A 25,592-nucleotide genomic window follows, 5' to 3' on the forward strand; every position below is an offset into this window, starting at 1 on the left:
TCTTGAGTGGATGCGACTGCAGGTATTTTATAATAGGTTGGATGCAAATGCATGATCTGGATTAGACGAAGTAGCAGCAGGAGCCTTATGAATAGGACGTACGAGGATAAGTATGAGATCATTGAGAATATGGCACTAAACTCCAACCAATGGCCAATTGAATTATTCACATATGGTCAGAAACCCACTACAGTAAAAGCTATCGAAGAGGATGATAAGTATAAACAGTTAGTGAATAGACTCAATTGTATCGAATCTTCTTCTACACCGTTGATGCATGGGGGAGACAAATCACTCTTCCACTATATCAACAATCCAGCTGAGGATATAAATTACATTGGGAATAGGGGTGGAAACCCTGATTCGAATACATATAATCTCGACTGGAGAGATCACCCAAATCTAAGATAATGAGGAAACCAAGAATGAGGTAACAGTTCAAATCAAGTTTTATAAATAGTACAGGGACTTAATTGGAAAACAAGGTTAATGGGGGAGTTTGATTAAAAGACATTAAAAAGGGGGCATTACTAAGTAAGTATACTAAGAATTTGAGAACAATTAAACCATTTTATATGTATGATAATGTTAATGGTTTGTCAAGTCATCATTCTCCACTAAGAAACAATTAAACATGTCGAATTAATTATTATATGGATTTATTAAACTAAATTAGCAATATAGGGAGTTTGTCTTGAGACTTAGTCTTGAAACTTGAGAAGCCATGTCTCAAGACATGGATTTCAATGTCTTGAGACGTGTCATCATCGAAACAAATTTTCTAAAAATAAATTGTAGCCTGTCTCGAGACATGGTGATCCTTGTCTCGAGACATCATGCTAAAATTTGATGAATAGAGTTTGGATTCGAACCTTAACTCCGTTTTTGATCAAACACATACCTGTAACTTTATTTATCGAATCACATAATATTAAATGATCATCATTATAATGATAATTGCAATTGTATATAATTATTATAATTTAATGTCAATTTGTTTGATTAAATTATTTGAAATAGTCTGAGTTGCTTCGATAAAGTGATGTGATGTCATACATTCAGATCAGGCGATCAGATTGAGTGTGGGGCAAGTTATAATGTTTATTCAAATATTTTAAGTTTATGAAATTATATGCTACTTTGAAAATGCTCATGAGTAAAATTAATAAAAGTTGTCTCTTTCATGCTAAAAGTATTTGAAGCCACTACAAATATTTCACAAATGGTTTATCAAGCTTGAATAAAAAGTTTGATAAGTGCAAAATGCATATAAGAAGTTATTCCTACAAATTGTTTCAACATGGTATTGATTAGAAGTGTTCATGGATAGGGTTAAGGTCAGGCCTTATGTTTGTCCAAGTCATTTCTATTTTTCTAAAAGATTAACCTAAACCCATTTTAGGTTTACCCATATTTTTTTAATTTTTTAAAAATATTCATATTATTTTAATTTAATATTCAATAATTTAATTTTTTTATTTATTAAAAAAATTTTATATAGTCATATTAACGTTATTTTAATGTTTACATTGAAGTAGTTTATATATTTAGTATAGATTTATTTTTTGTGTTATAAATTACATAAAATATAAAAAAAACATAATATAAAGTAGGCATAATTGCAAAAAAAACCCTTAACGTTTGGGGGCTTTTGGTTTTGTGCCCTTGACCTTTTTACTTTTTGATTAACACCCTCAACATTACAATTTTTTAAGAATCAGCCCAGTTTTAATAGTCAACGTGAGTTGACCGTTAATCAAATTGTAGGTCAACATAATAGCCCATGTAGCATGCCACATAAGTGCACGACGTCATAGATGACGTCATCTATTTGACAAAATTTTTTTCTTTCATTTTCTCTCTTGCCAAACAACACTTTTTTCTTCAAAACACATGGTTGCTGCCATTTTTTTCTCTCATTTTTTCTCTTGCCAAACACCATTTTTCTTCTTCAAAACATATGGTTGGCTCATTTCATCTACAAGAATCTCCATTACCATGATTATAATCATGCTTTTCTACAATTTTTGTAAACCCACACCACACTTTCAACCTAAAATCATTGTTTTTTCCCTGCTGTCGGCTGCCATTTTTTCCACTCGTTTTATCTCTTGCCAAACACCATTTTTCTTCTTCTAAACTGTTTCTATAGGTATTTGATCTCTACCGCGGCAATGATCTTCATAAATCAAGATCGCGTCCTGGGAATTATGATATATACATGAATCAATTCTTTAATTTTATTCAACGTATCAATACAATCACCCCAATCGCCACTAAGGATTTGAAATTCAAACAAATCAAATTCTATGGATTTGTACCTAACACCGGACTCTATTTCCAAACAAGATACTGATTTTTTGTATCCAAGAGAGTATAAGCATTGAATTATAACTCTTAAAATATTCTTTATTTCTTTTTTGGGGGTTTAGTTTCTATCCTCGTACACACTTTCTATTTCCAAACTGACTAGAATTTTTGCCCGAGCTAAATGTTGTTAAACTACAATAACTGTGTGTTCATTTCCATTTGTAGAAAGGCAATCAACAAGGGAATTGGGGTAGACAACATGCATTATCTCAATGATGGCCTATGGAAGGTACGTATACATAACCATGTCATCTCTTGATGGTATAAATCACTTGTATTTGTCTACTTTTTTCTATTGAAGATCAACATTTTTTCTCTCTCTAATTCATTTACAGTCATCAAAATGGTGTTTGGCAAGAGAGAAAATAAGAGAAAAAAATTACAACCGATAGTGGGGAAAAAGTAATGATTTTAAGTTGAAAGTGTGGTGTGGATTTACAAAAATTGCACAAAAGCATGATTATAATCATGGTAATGGAGATTCTTGTAGATGAAATGAGCCCACCATACGTTTTGAAAAAGAAAAATGATGTTTGGCAAGAGATAAAATGAGTGAAAAAAATTTGTTAAATAAATAATGTCATCTATGACGTAGTGCACTTATGTGGCATGTCACATGGGCTATTATGTTGACCTACAATTTGATTAGTTGACCGTTAAAACTGGGCTAATTTCTTAAAAAATCGTAATGTTGAGGGTGTCAATCAAAAAATAAAAAGGTCAAGGTCACAAAACCAAAAGCCCCTAAACGTTGAGGGTTTTTTTGCAATTATGCCTATAAAGTATTATAAACATAAAAAAGGGTCAGGTCGGGCCTTGAATGTTCAAGCCCAAGCCATATTTTAAATTGGCTTATTTTTTTACCAAACCCATTTTTTGGTCATAATATTTTTGCCCAAACCCTCCCAAATTTTGGGCAAGCCTTCGGGTTTAGGCTAACCTCATGAACAGGTCTAGTATTGACAACTTGAAATAAATTTTTTTTAAAAATGAAATAGCAAATGGAAGCTTTACTGTAGCATAATTAGGAAAAAGAAGTAATAACATTCTCATATCAACAAATCTTCTTTGTAAAAAAATCCTTAAGGAAAAGAATTCTAAGAGGAAAGATACAACACAAAAAAAACCATTACATTGTATACTACACTGGAAGCCTTTTCACCTCTAGCATGAAATAATCGCAAAAGAATTAGTATAGGGCTAGGGGTTTCAACTTTAGAAGAACTTAAATAATTTGAGAATAAATGGTGCTCAAATCAAATAGATTTTGGAAAACATTTGAGGGGACCAATGAACAATAAGCCTCACTAATATATCTTCAATTCATCAACAATGCTTTTGTAACACCGCTTACCCTAATTAACCGATAACCTGAGCAACAAATGCCACATTTGGGCACTGAGTCACTTTATCTGTGATTTCACTTCTTACACTTCATTTCAATCATATTAAACTCATTTAAGGCATTTTATACCATTTCCAATCATTCCCTACAATTTAGTTGCAATCAAAGGTTGTTCAGGACCTTTTTATGGGCATAACAATGAAAATATGGTGGTATGAGAAAGAGGTATTGGTACCTATGGGCTAGGTATCAATACCTTGCTGATTCTACTGTATATTTGACCATTCTATCTATCAATTATCAATATCAAAACTTTACGCATTGCACTCGAGGTGCAAGGATACCCATAATAAACTTAAATCATTTCGTTTCATACCGAAATCAATACGAAACATTTCCATAAATTTCCATTTCATTTAAGACCATAAAAACACTTCAAAATAGCATGTAATTCATCATGTACTCAAAATAATAATTCAACTGAATCCACTAGGCCATCAAAATATTAAAGCTTCACCAATTACTTTCATTAGTTTTTACACAAATATATACATTAAGTAAACCTATGTACATACCATAAAATAATACCAAAAGATTAGTTTCACACTCTCTTCCAAGCTTTATGATGTGATGAGATTAGTTGAGGATGAAATCTTCGATCAAGAGCGTCAAATGGAACCTTTACTTACATGTAAGAAAATAATATGTTAAGTGACACTTGTAACTTAGTAAGTAAATCAAGAGTTAAACTTACATTTGCCTTAATATAATTTAACATATAAATACATTAAACATAACATGATGAATTAAAATAAAATAACATTAAATGTATATATTTTCGCATACATTCTTACCACATCTCACTTATCAATTCACTATCGATTTCATTATTCTTTTTTTAGCCCGTGGTAGACTCAATTGAACAAGCAAAATATGCAAAAATAACACTAACATCACTAGCAAAAATGTGATTATACTGAAATGCACCGAAGTGCCACTGTCACTGTACATTAAAGTGCATTACCATTGTATTACATCGAAGTGCCACTATCACTAGAGCACTTAAAGTTTCCTAATGACATATCCAACTAGTTCCCATATTGCCTACATAGGCATTTACAAATTCATTGCCATTACATTTACTTATCAAATAATAATATATTAAAATTTACACTCTTTTTAATTTAATCATTTTATTAGGAAATTCAGTAATCACTTCAGTAAACATTACAATATCACTTAAAATTTAATTCATGTTCATATAACACTTTATTTAAAAATATTAACACAATATTTTAATTCACATGGTAAATTTTAAACACTTTACAATTTATTCCATTTTTACTACAATTTCCTTACACTTAACCTATTCACTTGGTAATTGAAATTCAATTCATATCATCACTAATCTTTGATCAATTTCATAATAAATATTAACATATTCAAATATAAATTAATCATATAAATTTTAGAATAAAAATTATAATATAGTTTACACTTAGGTTTACTTAAGTTAAGTAAAACTCTTGAAGTACTTACACAACAAAAGCTTGGGTGAGTTTTTTTTCCTCATTCTTCACTCTTTTGCTACTTCTTTCCCCTAATCAAGACCTTGTTGATCACCTTTCTTCTCTTTCTCTTCATTAGCATATCACACATACATAAGATTTTATATCAAAACAATGATCACATATCATTTCCATGCACTTTTGATGAAACAATTATGAAATTCATGATAAAATCTCATCATTCTTACCTTAATCTCTTACACCAAACCCTATCTTAAATTTTCTCTCGCCTTCAAGATGAACATCACTTGTCATTACATGAAACTAAGCTCACTATGAGGTTTTGTTGATTTTATTAAAAATCTATGGGAAATTTTAAAGTTTTCAAGCTTGGTTTGGTTAAAAATAGTGGAAAAGACCGAAAGGTGGCATCAAATGGTAAGGAAGATGAATGAGTTTTCTACACTTTTCCATCAAAGTATCTTATTAATTTAATAAATTAACTATTAAAATAAAATATAAAAAATCTATTTATCATTATTTTAATCCAATGGCATTCATTCTCAATTTCCAATTTAATCCAAGGGTGAGATTTTGTTTACATACATAAGATTTTTCTCATAATTGTCTAATTAGGGAAAAACCATTTTACCCATCGAAAATACCTACAATTCCTACCTTGAGTCACTATACACCTTTCGTAAAATTACGCTTTTATTCTTTCCTTTTCCCTCCATTCAATTTAATCCTTCCATATTTCTAATTTTCACACTTCTATCCTTACACTTTTCGCACTCTTATGATTTAGTCAATACCCCCGATTTATTTCTCTCAACACACAAGTCTTTTCAATTCCCTTTTGTATCCAACTACCTTATCCACTAGCACTGATAATTTATATTTATTTTTTTCAAAAATTCTAATGAGTATATTCTCGAATTAATACTATTCATGACTCGGGAGGTTTTAAAAACATTATAACTCTTTTACCTTTTCTAAGTTTTTCACTCTAATAACGTGCTATGATAAAAGAAACACATTGTGTTTATAGAAAATAATCTCAACTCAATCTTAAATAGTTTCATTAGAGAACAGGTCCCTTAAACTATGAATTTCACCATTCCCCATTTTAGCCACAATTTGATAAATAAACATAAAACATAATAAGGCCTACAATCTAATACTTCTATACTAAAGAAAGTAAACTAACAAGAGGCTACATACAATGATATTCATTATATTGATCAACCAAAATGGCTTCTAGTTCCAATGTACCTATTTGGCAACTCAACTTCAAAAGCATATACCTAACAAACTATTTGTATAACATTCTATTTACCTAATAAGGAGAAAAATAAAATCTTAAACACAAGAGGGCAAAATTTCTTCCTTTGAAATGAGAAAGGCATAAATAATGCATTAAAAATAGCTATTCAGAACCAGGACACTAATGTACTACTATAATGCAATTAAGAAGCCACTACAATAAGCTAAAGAATAAATACAAAAAAAAAAGAATTCAACAAAGATTACATTGTAAAAAACACCCATAACTTTTATTATTAAGATATAGAAATTAAGTGAATAAGGCAAAAGTTGTAGCACTATACAACGACACCAAAATTACTACATCACCCAATTCCACTAAGAGCCTAAAACAGAAGCATCAAGCAAATACTTACCTAGAACTTGGAATAAAATTCAAGAATAAATTTCCATGTACTGTTTCTGAAAAAATTATTAGAATTAATAAAAAATAATTGAAAGTAAAATACCTAGACTATTTTATAGAAAAAGAAATACAAGAGTTACTTTGAAAATTGAGGCAAAATGTGACATCCCAAAATTTTGTGATTTACCATACTATACTTTTCCAAGAATTTTGTACATATTCTAGAGTGAGAATTCCAATTTCTCTAAATTTATTTGAATTTAAGCTATGTGACTGCTAGACATGCGAACGTCTGGACTAGAAATACTGCAACAAAAAGGATATCAAATTGAGTAGCGGTGTCCACAAGTATACGGGTCAAATTGTAATATAGTTAAGAATGTTACAACAAAACACTCCGGAAAGCATTCTGAGGATCGTACCCAAATGAGGTTGAATTAAACCTAAATTAACTCTCTGCACAAATAGGGCTAAATAGTACTAACTTAAAATTATATTACGAAAATTAAATTAAAATGAATTAATTAAAATAACATAAAATTATCTAAAACTAAACTCAACCAATTAACAATTGAAACAAATCCAATAAAATAAGCAGGGGATTAACTCACTTCAGTGCTCCTAATTAACTTCAGAACTCGAGTTCTATTGAGTTAGCTATTGATTAATCAGATATTACCTCTCACACTTTAACTAATTAACTAATCGACTAATACACACTTACCTATCGACCTCACTTTCTTGAGCAGGATATATTATGATTTACTCAGTAAACTTATCTCTCGATCTTGTTTATCCTAAATTACTTTCTAGGGGCGTCATTACCTAGGGTTTAATCGCAGATAATTTAAACCAACTAACTCAGATTTAAACAATTATTCATTGGTTCATTAGTCACACACTCGTTCGTTAATCTCCCTAAGGAAATTAGCTATGCATGGATTTAAATGCAATAATCTCTAAACTCATATTTAACATACAAAATAGTAAATAAAAAAAGTAGGGACTCAATAAATAAGTTTGTTTTTATATCGATTTGTGCTTGGAAGCGAAATCCTCTTTAATAGTCACGAAGACCATTTCAATTGCAATTGGAATCCATAAAGAAATAACGACAAACTATTAAATTAAAACATTGGATCGAAATCGAATCCAAGTTAAACAAGAACAAAAAGTATGTAAATCACTAAATTGAAATAAAATAAAAACTAAAGTAAAACCCTAAAAATAACTAATTGGCTCACTTGACTAAACATTTATATTTATAGAGTTTAGGATCAAACCTAATTAGGGTTCCTAAATAGCCTAAAAATCAGATTAAGTTACATTGTGTGGACAAAATCACCCTAGCTTAATTTTCCTAATTGTAGCCCGGTGTCACGACACTACCTTCAAATTCTAGGTTCTTTGGCTTCGAAATTTGGTGTTGCAACACCACTCATTGGTGAGGCGACACTACAGTTGTCCTTTGTTTTCTAAGCTCGAGGTTAGACAAAGGAAAGAATAAAGTTGAAGGCTAAGTTGGTGAATTTGCCTATATTTTGTACCGAGGTAAGTTTACGGTAAATAAATACAATATTTCAATAATTATTAATATTGTTATTTTCCAGCAATTATGCATTTATTTTATGAATTTACTTAAATTTGACTCTAGTATGAGATGACAGAGAATCGGTGTTAAAAAGCCCCGTTGAAACATGAGGAATGTCTCGGATACAAATGTCATGGCATTTCGGTAAAAAGGTCCCATGTAAGACCATGTCTGGGACATGACGTTGGCATCGAGATGAGAGGTCCCATGTAAGCCCATGTCTGGGACATGGCCTACATGGGACATGGCGTTGGCACTGAGATGAGAGGTCCTATGTAAGACCATGTCCGGGACATGGCGTTGGCACCGAGATAAGAGGTCCTATGTAAGACGATGTCTGGGACATGGCGTTGGCACCGAGATTAGAGGTCCCCCGTAAGACAATGTCTGGGACATAGCATGGGCACTGATATGAGAACATCCCATGTAAGACCATCTCTGGGACATGGCTTTGGCATGTTATTATCAGAAAAGACCCAAGTATCCTTATTATTCTGACGTGGCTCAATGGGCTAGTAAACGGATCATTTTAATGAAAGTTCATTTAAAAGCATAAATGGAAAGCTCAGATGAGTTATAAGAGTTAAGAACTTACTATACTATCAATTGATATTCAATGTTTCAGCAAGAGAAGAATAAGTTACGATCATGAGTTAACTAAGTAAACCAGCAAGAGAACGAGAATGAGATTAAATAAAGAGTAAACTAGAGATCTTGACATTTGAGTTTAATTATTTGTGTTAAATGTTGTTATTTATTTGCTAGTAAACTTACTAAGCTTATGCTTACTTCTTTTATTTTTCTTTCTCCTATACTATTGTAAAACTACTTTTGGGAACTTAAAGACGTCGGAGATCGTCCACACTATCAACGACAACAACTCGGTATTTTATGATGAACCATGTTTAGGTAATGGTATGTATAGGGACTTAGTTATTTTGAATGTTTGTATTTATGATTTTGTTAAAGAATGATATGTAAGTATTTGATGATGAATGGTTGTTAAAATGACTAAGTATGAAGGTGTTTGTTGTTACAAATGTTTAGGTGATAAATCATGCATAGAAATCATGAAAGAGTAAAATTTGCAAAGAAACAGATTTCAAGCAGCAACAGTGACGTGAATTTGAAAAATCACCTAGGATAGTATAAAATGAATTAGAAGGTGAATGATATATAGAATTAAATCTTATTGATTCTACTTTCAAAGAAAAATAATGGTATAGAAAAATGAATTTTATATTTTAAGATATGTGAATTTAGGTGAGACAGGTTCAGAACTGTTTTTGGAGTCCTCTTTTTTGAGTTTAGAAAATCATTAAAACTTGTAAAACAATTGTTATGAGTTGTAGTTTATATTTCTAGATTCCTTATTGAGTCTATTTTCTATAGAAACAAGTGAGAACACCATATGAAAATCCTACAATGAGAAACCTTATTTTTAGTTACAAGAGGTCAGGATAGTCGAGTGGTGAATCAGGAGAGACTTTAACTAATAAACTGTACTAATTGGCTAAACCAAAAATTTTGAAATTTTAATGGTAAGAAGACATATAAGTCTAGTTTCAGGGAAATTTTACGGATTTAAATTTCAAATTTTTTTGCTCGAGTTATAACTAAATTAGTAACTGCTGCGCAGGTGGACAACTTTGTTGTGAATAGTGAAATTAATTTCAAAAGTAAAATTTTATGCCCCGAATTTTTAAGCTAAGTAAAGTAATGCCTCAAGCTCGACTCCAGCAACTGTCTCGGTTAAGGGGTGTTACATTTTGTTGGTACCAGAGCAGGTTTAGTCGATTCTCGGAATACTAAGTATGAATAAGAATCTACTTATACATGCTATACTTATATTTTGATAGTGTGACGAATCCTGACGATTTTAAAATGTTTTCTTTTATAGTTATGGATCCCGAACGAGTTGGCACTGATGAAGTAGAGAGTAATGCATCCGCTCTCATAGAAGGGATGGTGCCACCAGATGTTAATGTTAGTGAAAGGCCCATATCTGTTAGTTAGGGAGGAGGAGCAAGAGAAGCCTTCTTCCAAGCTATAAATGATTGGTTTGCCGAGTTCATTCATACGAATCCGGCTGTGAGACCTCCACCACTTCATGATTCTCAGGTTCCTCATGTAGCTTCCTCAGCTGTAGGTATAGTTATCAGAGAGAGACCTCCAGTTGATAAGATCTGGAAACAAGGGGCTGAAGAGTTTCGGGCTACCAAAGACGATGATGCCGAGAAAGCTAAATTTTGGCTCGAAATACTATCCGAGTTTTTGAAGAATTATCTTATACACCTGAAGAATGTATGAAGTGTGTTGTTTCACTTCTCCGAGATTCAGCCTATTACTGGAGGAAGACTCTTGTGTCAGTGGTACCGAGTGAGAGGGTTACCTGGGATTTCTTTCAGGAGGAGTTCCGTAAGAAGTATATCAACCAGAGATTTATAAATCAGAAAAGGAAGGAGTTTCTTGAGCTAAAACAAGGTAAGATGACCGTGACAGAATATGAACGCAAATTTTTTAGACTTAGTAAATATGCTCGAGAATTTGTGTCCACCGAAACTAACATGTGCAAGAGATTTGAAGATGGGCTTAATGATGCCATCCGACTATCAGTGGGTGTATTGGAATTAGAGAGTTTGTCCTTTTGGTGGAAAGAGCCTGTAAAGTAGAAGATTTGTTAAAAGAAAAGAGAAGGACAAAGCTGAAGTTGAAGTGCAAGATACAAATAAGAGGCAAATGAGTAAATCATTTTAGTCTACTTCTAAGAGGCCTAGAGATCTCTCTAGTGGATCAAATTTTCCAGTCAGATATTCTAGCCGAAGCTGAAGCAGAAGATTTGAGGGTTCTAGAGCTCAAACCACTACAGTTGCAAGTACGGGCAGTACTAGACCTTCTAAGCCAGAATGTCCTCAATGTGGTAGACTCCATCCCGGAGAGTGCAGAGCAAGTGAAAATGTTTGTTTTAGATGTGGTGCACCAGATCACTTTATTCAGGATTGTCCCGAAACAGCTAAGAGAGAAGTTATACCCAGTGCGAGATCAGGAAATGTTTCTACCAGAGGTAGACCACAGAGAATCCTAGGAGTTGGAGCGAATAACAGGGGTATGTCCAGAGACTCAGCAATTAGATCAGATGTTAGAGCACCCGCAAGAACATATGCTATTCGTTCTCGTGAAGAGGCATCCTCCCCTGATGTAATTACCGGTACATTTTCTCTCTATGATACTAATGTTATTGCATTAATTGATCCTGGCTCTACACATTCATATATATGCACAAAATTAGTATTTGTTAAAAATTTGTCTGTTGAACCTTCTGAATTTATGGTTAAAGTCTCGAACCTCCTGGGCCAGTTTGTGGTGGTGGATAAAGTTTGTGAAAATTGTCCACTGATGGTAAAAGGTATTTGTTTTCCGGTTGACTTGATGTTATTGCCTTTCGATGAGTTTGATGTGATATTGGGCATGGATTGGTTAACTCAGCATGATGCAGTAGTAAACTGTAAACAGAAATATATTGTGCTGAAGTGCCAAAATGGAGAATTACTTCGGGTTAAATCTAATTAGACAGATGAATTATCTGATGTGATTTCAGTGATGACAGCTCAGAGGTGTGTCAGAAAAGGGTATGATGTTTATTTTGCATATGTGTTGGATACTAAGGTATCTGAGTCAAAGATACAGGCAGTGCCAGTTGTATGTGAATTTAGGAATAACCGGGTTTGCCACCAAAAAGAGAAGTGGAATTCTCTATAGATCTGAACCCGGGAACTACCCCAATTTCTAGAGCTCCGTATCGTATGGCTCCTATAGAATTAAAAGAGTTAAAGACACAATTACAGGAACTTGTTGATAGAGGTTTTGTTCGTCCGAGTCATTCACCTTGGGGTGCTCCAGTTTTGTTTGCGAAAAAGAAAGATGGGTCTTTGAGATTGTGTATCGACTATCGGCAGCTCAATAAGGTAACTATAAAGAATAAGTACCCATTGCCTTAAATTGATAACTTATTTGATCAGCTGAAAGGTGCCACAATATTCTCAAAGATTGATCTCCGATCGGGTTATTACCAGTTACGGGTAAAAGAGCCAGATGTGCCAAAGACAGCTTTCTGAACCAGGTATGGGCATTATGAATTTTTGGTTATGCCGTTTGGGCTGACTAATGCACCTGCAGTATTTATGGATTTGATGAAGCGAATATTCAGACCGTATTTAGACAAGTTTGTAGTAGTTTTTATTGATGATATTTTAGTCTATTCATGCAGAACATTTGAGAATAGTGTTGCAAATTTTGCGTGAAAAGAAGCTTTATGCTAAATTCAGTAAATGAGAATTTTGGCTCCGAGAGGTGGGTTTTCTCGGACATATTGTATCCGCAGAAGGCATTAGGGTAGATCCGAATAAAATCTCAGCTATTGTCAATTGGAGTCCACCGAAGAATGTATCTGAAGTTAGAAGTTTCTTGGGTTTAGCTGGCTATTATTGGAGATTTGTACAGGGGTTTTCTATGATAGCTTCTCCGATGACCCGTTTATTACAGAATGATGTTAAATTTGAATGGACAGATAAATGTCAGTAAAGTTTTGAACGATTGAAGAAATTATTGACGGAAGCACCTGTGTTGGTATAGCCTGAATCAGGTAAAGAATTTATTATTTATAGTGATGCATCATTAAATGGTTTAGGTTGTGTCTTGATGCAAGAAGGTAAGGTAATAGCCTATGCTTCAAGAAAACTTAAGCCACATGAAAGAAATTACTCGGTACATGATCTTAAATTAGCTGTTATTGTATTTGCATTGAAAATATGGCGACATTATTTGTATGGTGAAAAGTGTCATATTTATACTGATCATAAAAGCTTGAGGTATTTGATGACACAGAAATATTTGAATTTGAGACAACGCAGATGGCTTGAATTGATAAAGGATTATGATTTGATTATTGATTACCATCCGGGTAAGGCTAATGTTGTAGCTGATGCTTTGAGCTGAAAATCTCTGTTAGCTTTACGAGCTATGAATACCAGGTTGTCACTGACTGATGATGGTTCAATCATAGCTGAAATGAGAGCTAAATCGATATTTTGTCAACAAATATGTGAAGCTTAGAAAAATGATGAGAAGTTACAAGCTAAACGGGTACATTGTGAATTAGGTAATGATTGAGAATTTCAGATCGATACTGATGGTTGTTTATTATTCAGAGGCAGAATATGTGTGCCAAAGGATATAGAGCTCATACAGAAGATTTTACACTAGGCCCATAGCGGTACTATGTTTGTACATCCGGGGAGTAATAAAATGTATAATGATCTGAAAAAGATGTATTGGTGGCCGGCTATGAAATGTGATATCTCTAAGTTTGTATCAAAGTGTTTGGTATGTCAACAGGTTAAAGCTGAACATCAGGTACCTTCGGGATTACTTCAGCCAATCACTATACCGAAATGTAAATGGGAAAGAATCACTATGGATTTTGTATCTGGGTTACCATTGTCTCCGAAGAAGAAAGATGCCATTTTGGTAATTATCGACCGATTGACAAAGTCTGCGCACTTTATTCTGGTATGTATGGATTATTCTTTAGATAAATTGGCTGAATTGTATATATCTGAGATTGTCACACTACATGGAGTGCTTGTCTCCATTATATCAGATAGAGATCCCCGATTTACGTCTCGTTTCTAGGAAAAATTGCAAAAAGCTTTGGGTATCAGTTGCATTTCAGCACTGCATTTCATCCTCAGACAGATGGTCAATCTGAGCGTGTAATTCAGGTATTGGAAGATATGCTTCAATGTTGTATATTAGAGTTTGAAGGTAATTGGGAAAGGTATCTATCTTTGATTGAATTTGCTTACAATAACAGTTACCAGTCCAATATTAAAATGGCTCCGTATGAAGCTTTGTACGGTAGGAAATGTAGAACACCGTTGTATTGGACAGAGCTCAGTGAAAAGAAAATACATGGGGTTGATTTGATCTGAGATACAGAAGAAAAAGTAAAGCTGATTCGGGATAGTCTAAAAGCAGCTTCCGATCGTCAGAAGTCATATGCCGATCTTAAATGAAAAGAGATTGAATTTTAGGTGGGTGATAAGGTATTTCTAAAAGTGTCTCCTTGGAAGAAAGTTCTCTGGTTCGGTCGAAAAGGTAAATTAAGTCCAAGATTTATCGGACCATATGAAATCATAGAAAGAATTGGACCGGTCCCTTACCGATTGGCATTACCATCGGAACTCAATAGAATTCATAATGTTTTTCATGTATCTATGCTACGACGGTATCGATTAGATCCTTCACATATTATTTCTCCGACAGAAGTGGAGATTCATCCAGATATGACTTATAGTGAAGAACCAGTCAAGATATTAGCACGGGAAACAAAAGAGCCTAGAAATAAGAAGATAAATTTGGTAAAAATATTATGGCCAAAACACGAGATTGAGGAAGCAACATGGGAACCGAAAGAGGCAATGAGGAAACAGTACCCGAACCTCTTTACTGGTAAGATTTTCGAGGACGAAAATCCTAAAAGGGGGGAGAGTTGTAATGGCCCAAATTTAAGGTTATCGGAACAGTGGTTTCGTAACCACAAATCTGATTTAAAGAGAAATTATTATTAATTTTTTTCTGATTTATCAAGTGATTAGATATAAATATTAGAGTATTGATAAGAAAATTTATTGATTGCATGCCTAAATTGCCTATTAGGACTTAATTGAAAAAGTGGGTAAATATGAGTTTTAGATGATAAAGGATTTATTTAAAGTGTATAATCAAAGTAGAGGTCCTTAAATAGTAATTAGACCATAAAATTTCCATGGACAAAAATAGGCATGCATAGATAAAAATAATTAAAGTTTTAATTAAGGGTATTTTAGTCATTGAATAATAAAAAGAATAAAAAGGGAAAAAGATGGCAAAAATATCATCTTCTCCAAAAAGCTTGCTGCCAAAATTTGAAGGACACCATAGCTAGGGTTTTCACACTTTCTCAAGCTCATGGTAAGTGATTCCAAGCCCCGTTTTTAATGCTCTTTACATTTCTGAGATTCTGGTAGTTTAATTTAGCTTATTCTAGCAATAATTTAACCTAGGGTTATATTTGGAAAAATACTCATAGGTGAAAGTGTTTATTTTGATGTTTTATGATAGAATATGAAGCTAGAAATTATGTTAAACAACTTTTTCTAGCCGATTTTAAGCGAAAACGAGTAAGTTTACATAATCGGTAAAAATCCCTAATGTACATAAGTGTCAGAGTGAGAATTTGATGTTTTCATAGAAGATAAAAATGTTCAGCATGTTATATAACATAAGAATATGAGATGAAGTTTAATTTCTGAACTTTGGGGCAAAAGCGTAACTATGTAAAAGTATAGGGGCAAAATCATAATTTTTCCAAAGTTAGAGTCGAGGGCTATTTTGATAAATGTGAGTATTAAATGAGTTAAATTTTCTATTTTAGATCAAGAAGAACGAAACTCGAGGTTAGACAAAGGAAAGAATAAAGTTGAAGGCTAAGTTAGTGAATTTGGCTATATTTTGTACCGATGTAAGTTTACGATAAATAAATATAATATTTCAATAATTATTATTAATATTGTTATTTTCTAGCAATTTTGCATTTATTTTATGAATTTATTTAATGTTGACTCAAGTATGAGCTGACAGAGAATCGATGTTAAAAAGCCTCGTTGAAACATGAGGAATGTATCGGATACAAATGTCATGATATTTGGGTAAAGAGGTCCCATGTAAGACCGTGTCTGGGACATGGCGTTGGCACCGAGATGAGAGGTCCCATGTAAGCCCATGTTTGGGACATGGTGTTGGCACCGAGATGAGAGGTCCTATATAAGACCATGTCTAGGACATGGCGTTGGCACCGAGATGAGAGGTCCCATGTAAGACCATGTTCGGGACATGGCGTTGGCACCGAGATGAGAAGTCCCATGCAAGACCATGTCTGGGACATGGCATTGGCACCGAGATGAGAGGTCTCCCGTAAGACCATGTTTGGGACATGGCATGGGCACCAATATGAGAACATCTCATGTAAGACCATGTCAGGGACATGTCTTTGGCATGTTATTATCAGAAAAGACCCAAGTATCCTTATTATTCCAACGTGGCTCAATGGGCTAGTAAACGGATCATTTTAATGAAAGTTCATTTAAAAGCATAAATGGCAAGCTTAGATGAGTTATAAGAGTTAAGAACTTACTATACTATCAATTGATATTCAATGTTTCAGCAAAAGAAGAATAAGTTACGATCATGAGTTAACTAAGTAAACCAGCAAGAGAATGAGAATGAGATTAAATAAAGAGTAAACTAGAGATCTTGACATTTGAGTTAGTTATTTGTGTTAAATGTTGTTATTTATTTGCTAGTAAACTTACTAAGCTTATGCTTACTTCTTTTATTTTTCTTTCTCTTATACTATTGTAAAGCTACTTTCAGGAACTTAAAGACGTCGGAGATCGTCCACACTATCAACGACAACAACTCGGTATTTTATGATGAACCATGTTTGGGTTATAGCATGTATAGGGACTTAGTTATTTTGAATGTTTTTATTTATGATTTTGCTAAAGAATGATATGTAAGTATTTGATTATGAATGGTTTTTAAAATGGCTGAGTATGAAGGTGTTTGTTGTTACAAATGTTTAGGTGATAAATCATGCATAGAAATCATGAAAGAGTAAAATTTGCAAAGAAACAGATTTCAAGCAGCAACAGTAACCTGAATTTGAAAAATCACCTAGGATAGTATAAAATGAATTAGAAGGTGAATGATATATAGAATTAAATCTTATTGAGTCTACTTTCAAAGAAAAATAATGGTATAGAAAAATGGATTTTATATTTTAAGATATGTGAATTTTAGTGAGACAGGGTCAGAACTGTTTTTGGAGTCCTCTTTTTTGAGTTTAGAAAATCATTAAAAATTGTAAAACAATGGTTATGAGTTGTAGTTTATATGTCTAGATTCCTTATTGAGTATATTTTCTGTAGAAACAAGTGAGAACACCATATGAAAATCCTACAATGAGAAAGCTTATTTTAAGTTACAAGAGGTCAGGATAGTCAAGTGGTGAAACAGGGGAGATTTTAACTAATAAACTGTACTAATTGGCTAAACCAAAAATTCTAAAAAATTTATGGTAAGAAGACATATGAGTCTAGTTTCAGGGAAAATTTACGGATTTAAATTTCAAATTTCGTAACTCGATTTATAACTAAATTAGTAACTACTGCGCAGGTGGACAACTTTGTTGTGAATAGTGAAATTAATTTCAAAAGTAAAATTTTATGCCCCGAATTTTTAAGTTAAGTAAAGTAATGCCTCGAGCTCGACTCCGGAAACGGTCTCGGGTAAGGGGTGTTACAGGGAACACATATGGTTGTATTATTATTTGACTTGTTGTACTTATTTTGGTAAGATTTATCATTTTAGTCTGTCGAACTTACTGAGCTTCAATGAGCTTACTTGTTTTATTTTCTGCTATTGTAGATATTTTGAAGGTTGGACTGTCAGATTGGCACTCAAGTCACACTATCTCCCCATTTTCGGTAGTTTTTGGAATGTTCATTTTGGATTATATGGCATGTAATAGGCTTGTATGTCATTGCTATTGTTTTGATATGTAAAATGTTAAAATATGATCTTAAGTGCAAATAGTCAACTTATGTGATATATGTAAATAAGGTATGATGTTTAAGTGCAAGCTCATGGTAAGTGCGTTTGGAATATTGCGATTGAGATGCCTATGTTTGGCATATTGGTTGAATGTGAGATGGTATGATTTAAAATGCCTTGAATGATAGTTCCTTTTGTTGTAAAATTGTATACACTTGTGGTATCAATGAGGATGCATTGGTTAGGCACTTAAGATGGTTGATTTAGCATGGTTTTAGCTTGTTTAATGTCACTTTAATTAGGTCTTTTGGCTATTAAATAGATTACTTAGAGTCCAAGTAAGCTTGAATTAGTAAACTTGTTGTTTAAGGTTCATTTTAGGTCCACGCTGCCTGAGACACGGGCATGTGACTCAGCCATGTGAGACACACAACCTGGCGCCACGGCCATGTGTCATTTGATGAATTATTTAGGGTGCAAGTCAATGAGTTACACGGCCTAGCACACGGGCGTGTGACACGGCAGTGTGACCCTACTTAAAGAGTTACACGGGTGGGAACACGGGTTGGGACACGACCATGTGTCCCTAATTCGATTGTTACATGGCCCAAGACATGGGCATGTGTCTCAGCCGTGTGAGGCACACAGCTTGGCCTCATGGCCATGTGACCCCTGTTTTGTAGATTTTTTATCTTTTTCCTAAACTTTCCAAACTGATTCAAATTGATCCCAAATTGTTTCTAGACTATTTTTAGGTGCTTGAGGGCTCGATTCGGGGACTATATGCATGTGTATGAATAATTTATGATGTGATTACAATATTGAATGATATAAGTTTCAAATGTTTCTGATTGTTTAGTAATACTCCGCAACCCTAATCCGATGACGGAAACGGGTTAGGGGTGTTACAAAAAGAGAGAAAGGAAAGATTTATTCTCTAGAGTAGGTGAGAAAGTAGAGAAGGTTATGATGTACAATGTCTTGCAGAAAACAAAATGATAAGAAATTTTACAATAAAAACTTGTTTTTTTTAAAAGTTGACTTGTACATTATTTTACATTAATAAACTTGTTTTATCGAACCAAACATAAAAAAGAAATTGATTTTGATTTGGTAATAAGAAATTTAGCCCTCAAAGTTTACATATTTTGTTAATTTGATGTTAATTTATCAAATTTGTCTCACTACATTTGTGTAAATTAAGGCTGAATTTGTTGATTTTTTTAGAATTAAGACTAAATGACAAAATATGTAAACATCGAAGGCTAATTTTGTTGCTATATCAATCAAAGTATTACAATTGACAGATGACATAAATGTCATTAGTATTATTTTTTTAAACAATCTCATTATAGGTTTCAATCTTATCTGCTCTTTTTAATATAGTGCCTAGAACTACCTATAGCCCATCCCCTACCTTTAAATAGGAGGATAATATGTTTCAGCACACTCGAACCCACGTCTTCCTATACTAACAACAATGTCTATGTTAATTGAGCTAAAATGCAATCAACACATTAACGTTATTATTAATTGTTCTTAGTTGCTCACTTTCAAAATTGACGAGGATTAAATTGCTTTAATTTTTTTGAGAGCGATCAATTTGCTCAATTTCAAAATTGGGAGAATAAAGAAATCCTTTTAACTAAATATACATTAATCTAATTCTTATATATATTTTAAATAGTTAATATGAATAAAGTTATTTGATAATTCTTATATACATTAATCTCAACTTTTGTGTTTGGTAAAAAATAAAAGTGAGTATTCTGTATATTTACAATGTATTTTATTTTATTCCACAAATAACCTTAAAATATTGACATGTATTTTTTTTATACTCCTATAAAATATTTATCAATATTTTATTAAAATCTAAAAATTCCACTATCAATTAATAATTTCTCAAAAAATAATATTTATAATACTTTTAACTTCAAAAATCAAATTTCTCTACTAATTTTGTAATGAAAAAGCACATTTCACCTCCCATTAAAAATTTGGATGACACGAAAGACAAACATCTCACGTGCCAATATTGGTCTTCTCCAAATAAAAAGACCAGAAAACCAAACATCCAATTTCATTCACCAACAAGCCAAATGTCCGTCGATATCTCTCTTCTGATTGGCCATCACCCTTCCCTCATAATATTTTAGAGAAAAATAGCGTTGCTTTGGCCACAGTAGCGCCCACAATCTCCGTTTTCTTCAACACCAATCACGAGTTAGCAGCTTTGACCCCTCTCTTTCTCTCTGCCTTCACTTTCAGTCTCATCATTCTCTGTTTCATAGTTTTGTAAGCAGTACAAAATATAACTCAAAAGAGTGTGCTTATAATCCATTTCTATCATGCACTCTCTCTTTCCTCTTCTTGCTTTTGCTTTACCTTCCTAACAAAATATTAACTGCTAAAGATTTCCCCCAACTTTTAGCTCTCCAATTCTTTAGAACCTTCTTTGTTTTGTTTTAGTGTTTTTGCTTTCTTCATCGATTTACTGCGTTCTTTTTTTTTTTTTCCAGTTTGTGTTTAAATCTATGATCTGGGTTTTTAAATTTTAATCTCTATATCAATTTTCTAGTTGTAATTGTAGTAGGCAATTTTGGATCTACTATGTATGTCTAGGGTTTTTCATTTATATTTGCAAAGATCTGCTTTTTCTTTTTCTTTTTCTTTTTCTACCAGCTCTCGAATTTTCCTTGGGTTTTGGAAAGTTCACTTTTTTGAGATTCCTCAACTTAATCTTGTGTGAAAAAGGGTACCGAATCCATTTTAATGTTTTTATGATTTGATATTTCGTTGCTAATTTAAAACAGCCATACTTCTCTGCATTTTTCTAATTTGGTTTTTCTCTCTCTTTGAACAATTTCATTCAAAGAGGGAGAAAAGCATAGTTTTCTTCTTTCTTTTTTTGCGTACGGGCAAATCATCTTTGGCAGTTTACGTAACCAGTAACAAATGAATAGGGGACTTGAAATTCTCTCTCCAGCCTCTTATTTACACACTTCCAATTGGTTGTTTCAAGAGAGTGAAGGTACTAAATGGACGCCTGAAGAGAACAAGTGCTTTGAAAATGCTTTGGCTTTATATGATAAAGATACCCCTGATCGATGGATTAAGGTGGCATCTATGATTCCTGGAAAAACAGTTGGGGATGTCATCAAGCAATACAGAGAATTGGAAGAAGATGTGAGTGATATAGAGGCTGGCCTGATTCCAATCCCTGGATATAGCCGTGATTCTTTTACATTGGAGTGGGGTAATGATAGTCAAGGCTTCGATGGATTTAGACACTATTACACTCCTGGTAAAAGAGGGACTGGGTCTCGTTCTTCTGATCAAGAAAGGAAGAAAGGGGTGCCATGGACTGAAGAAGAACACAGGTAACTGCTAGCCCTTTTTTTTGGTTCTTTATATATTTGACAATTATGATCAGTCCTTAGGATATCAGGTATCAATGGAGTTTCCTGTTTGAATCTTGCAATTGTTATGAATGTTGACAATGTGGTTGGTTGGTAAACACTGTGTATATTTTGTTGGTGCATGTCGCTTTTCTTGGTTGTGCAAATTCTGTACCGTTCAATGGTTTTCAGCATTATTCCTAGCGGCTTATGATGTTTGACTTGATGATTAATGACAGGCAATTCTTAATGGGTCTTAAAAAGTACGGTAAAGGGGATTGGAGAAATATTTCACGCAATTTCGTGACTACCCGAACACCGACTCAAGTGGCAAGTCATGCTCAGAAATACTTCATCAGGCAGGTCACCGGGGGGAAAGACAAGAGGAGGTCCAGTATCCATGATATCACAACGGTTAACGTCCCTGATACTCCCTCTTCGTCACCGGATCACTGCAAGCATTCGTCTTCAAGTGATTCTTCTGCAGTCATACAGGCACAGCAGCAAGCTAAACTAGCCACAACTAAAGAGATCGACTTTGAATGGAAGCAACAAAATGGAGCAGCTATGGTTTTCAACCGGACGAGTAATTGCAATGCTTTCCTGCCCCCCTTCTGTGGGATTTCATCATACGGACCCAAGCTGGAGGAACAAAATTTGCTTGGAGAAACTCTTCCCAGATCTCAATTCGGATCTTACAACACTCTTTTCCAGATGCAGTCAATGCAACAACATCAATAAACTGAGTGATAATGTGGGAAGACTTTTCTCAAGGTATTATTATTAGTTAAAAGAGATGAAGATGAAGCCTACTAGTGATGTGTATATCTTGGAGATGCATTTTAGTCCATAGTTTCCACTATAAAGAGAGATCAGTTAGGTGGTTTTGTGATTTATCATTCAAATTCTGAATCATTGAACCAAAAAGATAAAAGCTTATTTACATGAAGCTTGGGCTCTTGTTAATTCTAGTCTAGTCGTGTGTCTGCATCATCTGTTGTAACCTGTTATTCTTAGATTGATTGTGTGTGTTCTATAGATACCACCATGTGGATCCGAGTCCTCTGCAAAATGACAGACTGTACTATAGAGGCTTAAAATTTGATATGAGCCTGAAATAATTCATATTTCCTTGCTTCAAACACTGATGTTCAGCACCTTAACTTGGGACAACATGAAGAAATCCATGGATCAGCTTTGGTGTTTTAGCCACAAGGGGTTATTTTGTTGTTGCTTATGAGTTTGCACTGAAGCAGTTAATAAGGCTATTGTAATGAAATTATATTGTGGTTTAAAAGGATATATGGCCAAAGTGGAAGCAGGTGATTTGAGCAATATGCCATGTCAAATGTTGATTTATCTGACTCATAATGCATGCTTTTTTAAAGATATAGTTTAATGACTGTGCTTAATGGTGATGTCTTTTTGGCAAATTCGGGTTTATATTTTAATAGCAAATTCCTTGTTGGCAATAAAGAAAAAAAGAAAGTAAATGGTAGTTTAATTAGTTGACTGATGTTGATAATAGAATCTTGACTGATCCAAGGTTAAGAACCACTAATCAAAGCATCTCATTCTTCCATTCCACTTTGATTTTAAACTGATTATTTTTGCCAAAGACTCCCTGATTCTTTTTTCAAACCCCCCCCCCCCTCCCACTCCCATTTTTTTTAATGGTCAGTGAAGGAATCTTAGCATCATAGATCAATCATTCTCATCTATCTTCTTCTAATATGGTGGGATTTTGGAATTGGAATTTAGGAATACCAGATCATATGCGACCACATCTTTTGTCTCCATTTTCCTTTTCTTCAGGATGGACCTCAAAGATACCTGCAAAAAGAAAATAATAATAACAATAATAGTAGTATCCATGGCTTTTCATTTGGGTCAAAGCACTAAAAATTTTGTAAGCATCTTGGTCCTGGTTAGTGCAGTGAGGGATCCTGATGTGATCTGTAACCCGTATTACTTTTTCTAAAGGGTTACTTTTTTCTTCTTTTTTTTTCATTATGCCTGCTTTTCCATTGTTCTTTGCTGTTCCAGCAAGCTTCATGAAAACCTCGGTGGCCACCGTATTGCTACCACAATGCATGTATAAATTTCGGTCCCACCAACTTGTCAAACAATTTAAAGGCAGCATGCAGCAATATATAAAGTAAAATAAACTTTTTTTTATTTTCTGTTGGATGAATTAACTGTTCATCCACCTTCTTTTCTTGCAAGTTGCATAGGGAAGCACTTCGGTCACTTTATTCTAAAATTTTCAATCAAAAATGCCCTCAGCTTCTTTAAGCCCTTGGGTATTTTTGGGACCGCACAGATCCCACTCTGCTCTCTTTGTTTTCCTCTTCAAATTGAAAACTCTGATTACTTTCCCTCTGTTACTATTATTATTTGAATTTAGAAGGTAGATATTTAATTTTGTCCAGATTATTTCAGTTTGAATTATACGTTAATTAACCCTTAATAACAGTCGGAATAATTGATTTTAAACTCGATTTGACATAGACTTATTCACCCGGCCCGTTTGTAAAGTGAGAGGGTTTGAATAGAAATATAGGCCTGAAAAATAGACTTGAACAAAAAAATAATACTTGTTTAAAAATGGGTCTGGCATCAGGTAAGCCATTTTTGCCTGAGCTCAGCCCGAATTCACAAAAGGACAAAAAAAAGCTATCTTTTGTTGTTTTAATGTTATTTTCTTGTTGTTGTCTCCTTATTTTGATACAATTTTACTATTATATTACTAATATTTTGTTGTTATTGTATGGATATTGCCTAACACTTGTTTTATTGTTAATTTTGTAATTATTTTAAAGGCATTTACTTGTTTAGTTGCATTTATCTTAGTATTATTTAAGTATACATACTTTTTAAAATTTATTTTCAATTTGTTAGGAAATATTTATTTTAATATTTTTAGTATTTTTGATGTATTATATATATTTAAAAAATATATTAAAAAATTAATATGGGAGGGCAGGGCTGGGCCCAAGTTTTAGCATTTTTATCCTGGCCGGGCTTGGGTAAAAATTTTGGCCCATTTTTCGGGTTAAGCTGAGCCCGGGCCTAGCAAATGGGCCTAAAATTTTTGGTTGGGCTCGGCTCGGCCCATGAACACCTCTAATTTGGCATTAGTTCTACTTCTTCAGTATTGAGTAGAGGTGTTCATGGGCCAGGCCGGGCTCAACCAAAATTTTAGGCCTATTTGCTAGGCCGACCCGACCCAAAAATCGGCCTAAAATTTTGCCCAAGCCCGGACCGCCCGTATTAAATTTTTTATATTATTTTAAAAAAATATAATACATCAAAAATATTAAAAACATTAAAATAAATGTTTCCCAACAAACTGAAAATAAATTAAAAAATATGTATACTTAAATAACACTAAAGTGCAACTTAACAAGCAAATGCCTCTAAAATAGTAACAAAATTAGCAATAAAATAAGAGTTATACAATATCTAAACAATAACAACAAAATAGTAACAACATAATAGTAAATTTGTAGCAAAATAGTAAAAAAAAGAAAAAGAAAATAGCAACAAAACAGTAAAAAAAACAACAAAACATTAAAAAAACAACAAAACATTAAAAAATATATTTTTTTTGCATATTCGGGTAGGGTCGAGTCAAGCTCGGGAAAAAAAAGCCTTACCTGAGGCTCGGTCCATTTTCTAAATGAGCCTTATTTTTTTACTCAAGTTTATTTTTCAGGCCTATATTTTTACTCAAACTCTTCCACTTTCAGGAGAGTTTTTGGGCCAAACTGAGTGACCCGACCCATGAACAGACCTAATATTAGATTATCTCTCACTATTATCTGTGGATACCTACTTTCAACAAAAGAAAATTGAATTTAAAAGGTAAAATTGAAAAATCAATATATTAGGTTGAATTTCGATTTGAATTATTTGGCTCACATTTTATATTTAATTATTAAATTTTGAGGTTTATTAATTTGGTTTGAATTAGTGGATGTATTTTGGAACTTGGATCTAATTAAATAATTTGAGACCAATTTAATTTGCCCGTTTAGTATGGATGGAT

General features: G+C 33.3%; 1 protein-coding gene across 1 annotated transcript; it reads left to right on the forward strand.

Annotated features, from left to right (window-relative positions):
• Positions 1-20,224: 20,224 nt before the first annotated feature.
• Positions 20,225-22,876, forward strand: LOC107939370 (transcription factor DIVARICATA). Its single transcript, XM_016872700.2, has 2 exons — positions 20,225-21,523; positions 21,781-22,876. The coding sequence occupies exons 1-2, from the start codon at positions 21,099-21,101 to the stop codon at positions 22,280-22,282; spliced, it is 927 nt and encodes a 308-aa protein (XP_016728189.1). The 5' UTR covers positions 20,225-21,098; the 3' UTR covers positions 22,283-22,876.
• The last annotated feature ends 2,716 nt before the right edge of the window (positions 22,877-25,592 follow it).

This window comes from Gossypium hirsutum, chromosome D04 (genome assembly GCF_007990345.1).
Source record: "Gossypium hirsutum isolate 1008001.06 chromosome D04, Gossypium_hirsutum_v2.1, whole genome shotgun sequence".
Taxonomy (NCBI): Eukaryota; Viridiplantae; Streptophyta; class Magnoliopsida; order Malvales; family Malvaceae; genus Gossypium; species Gossypium hirsutum.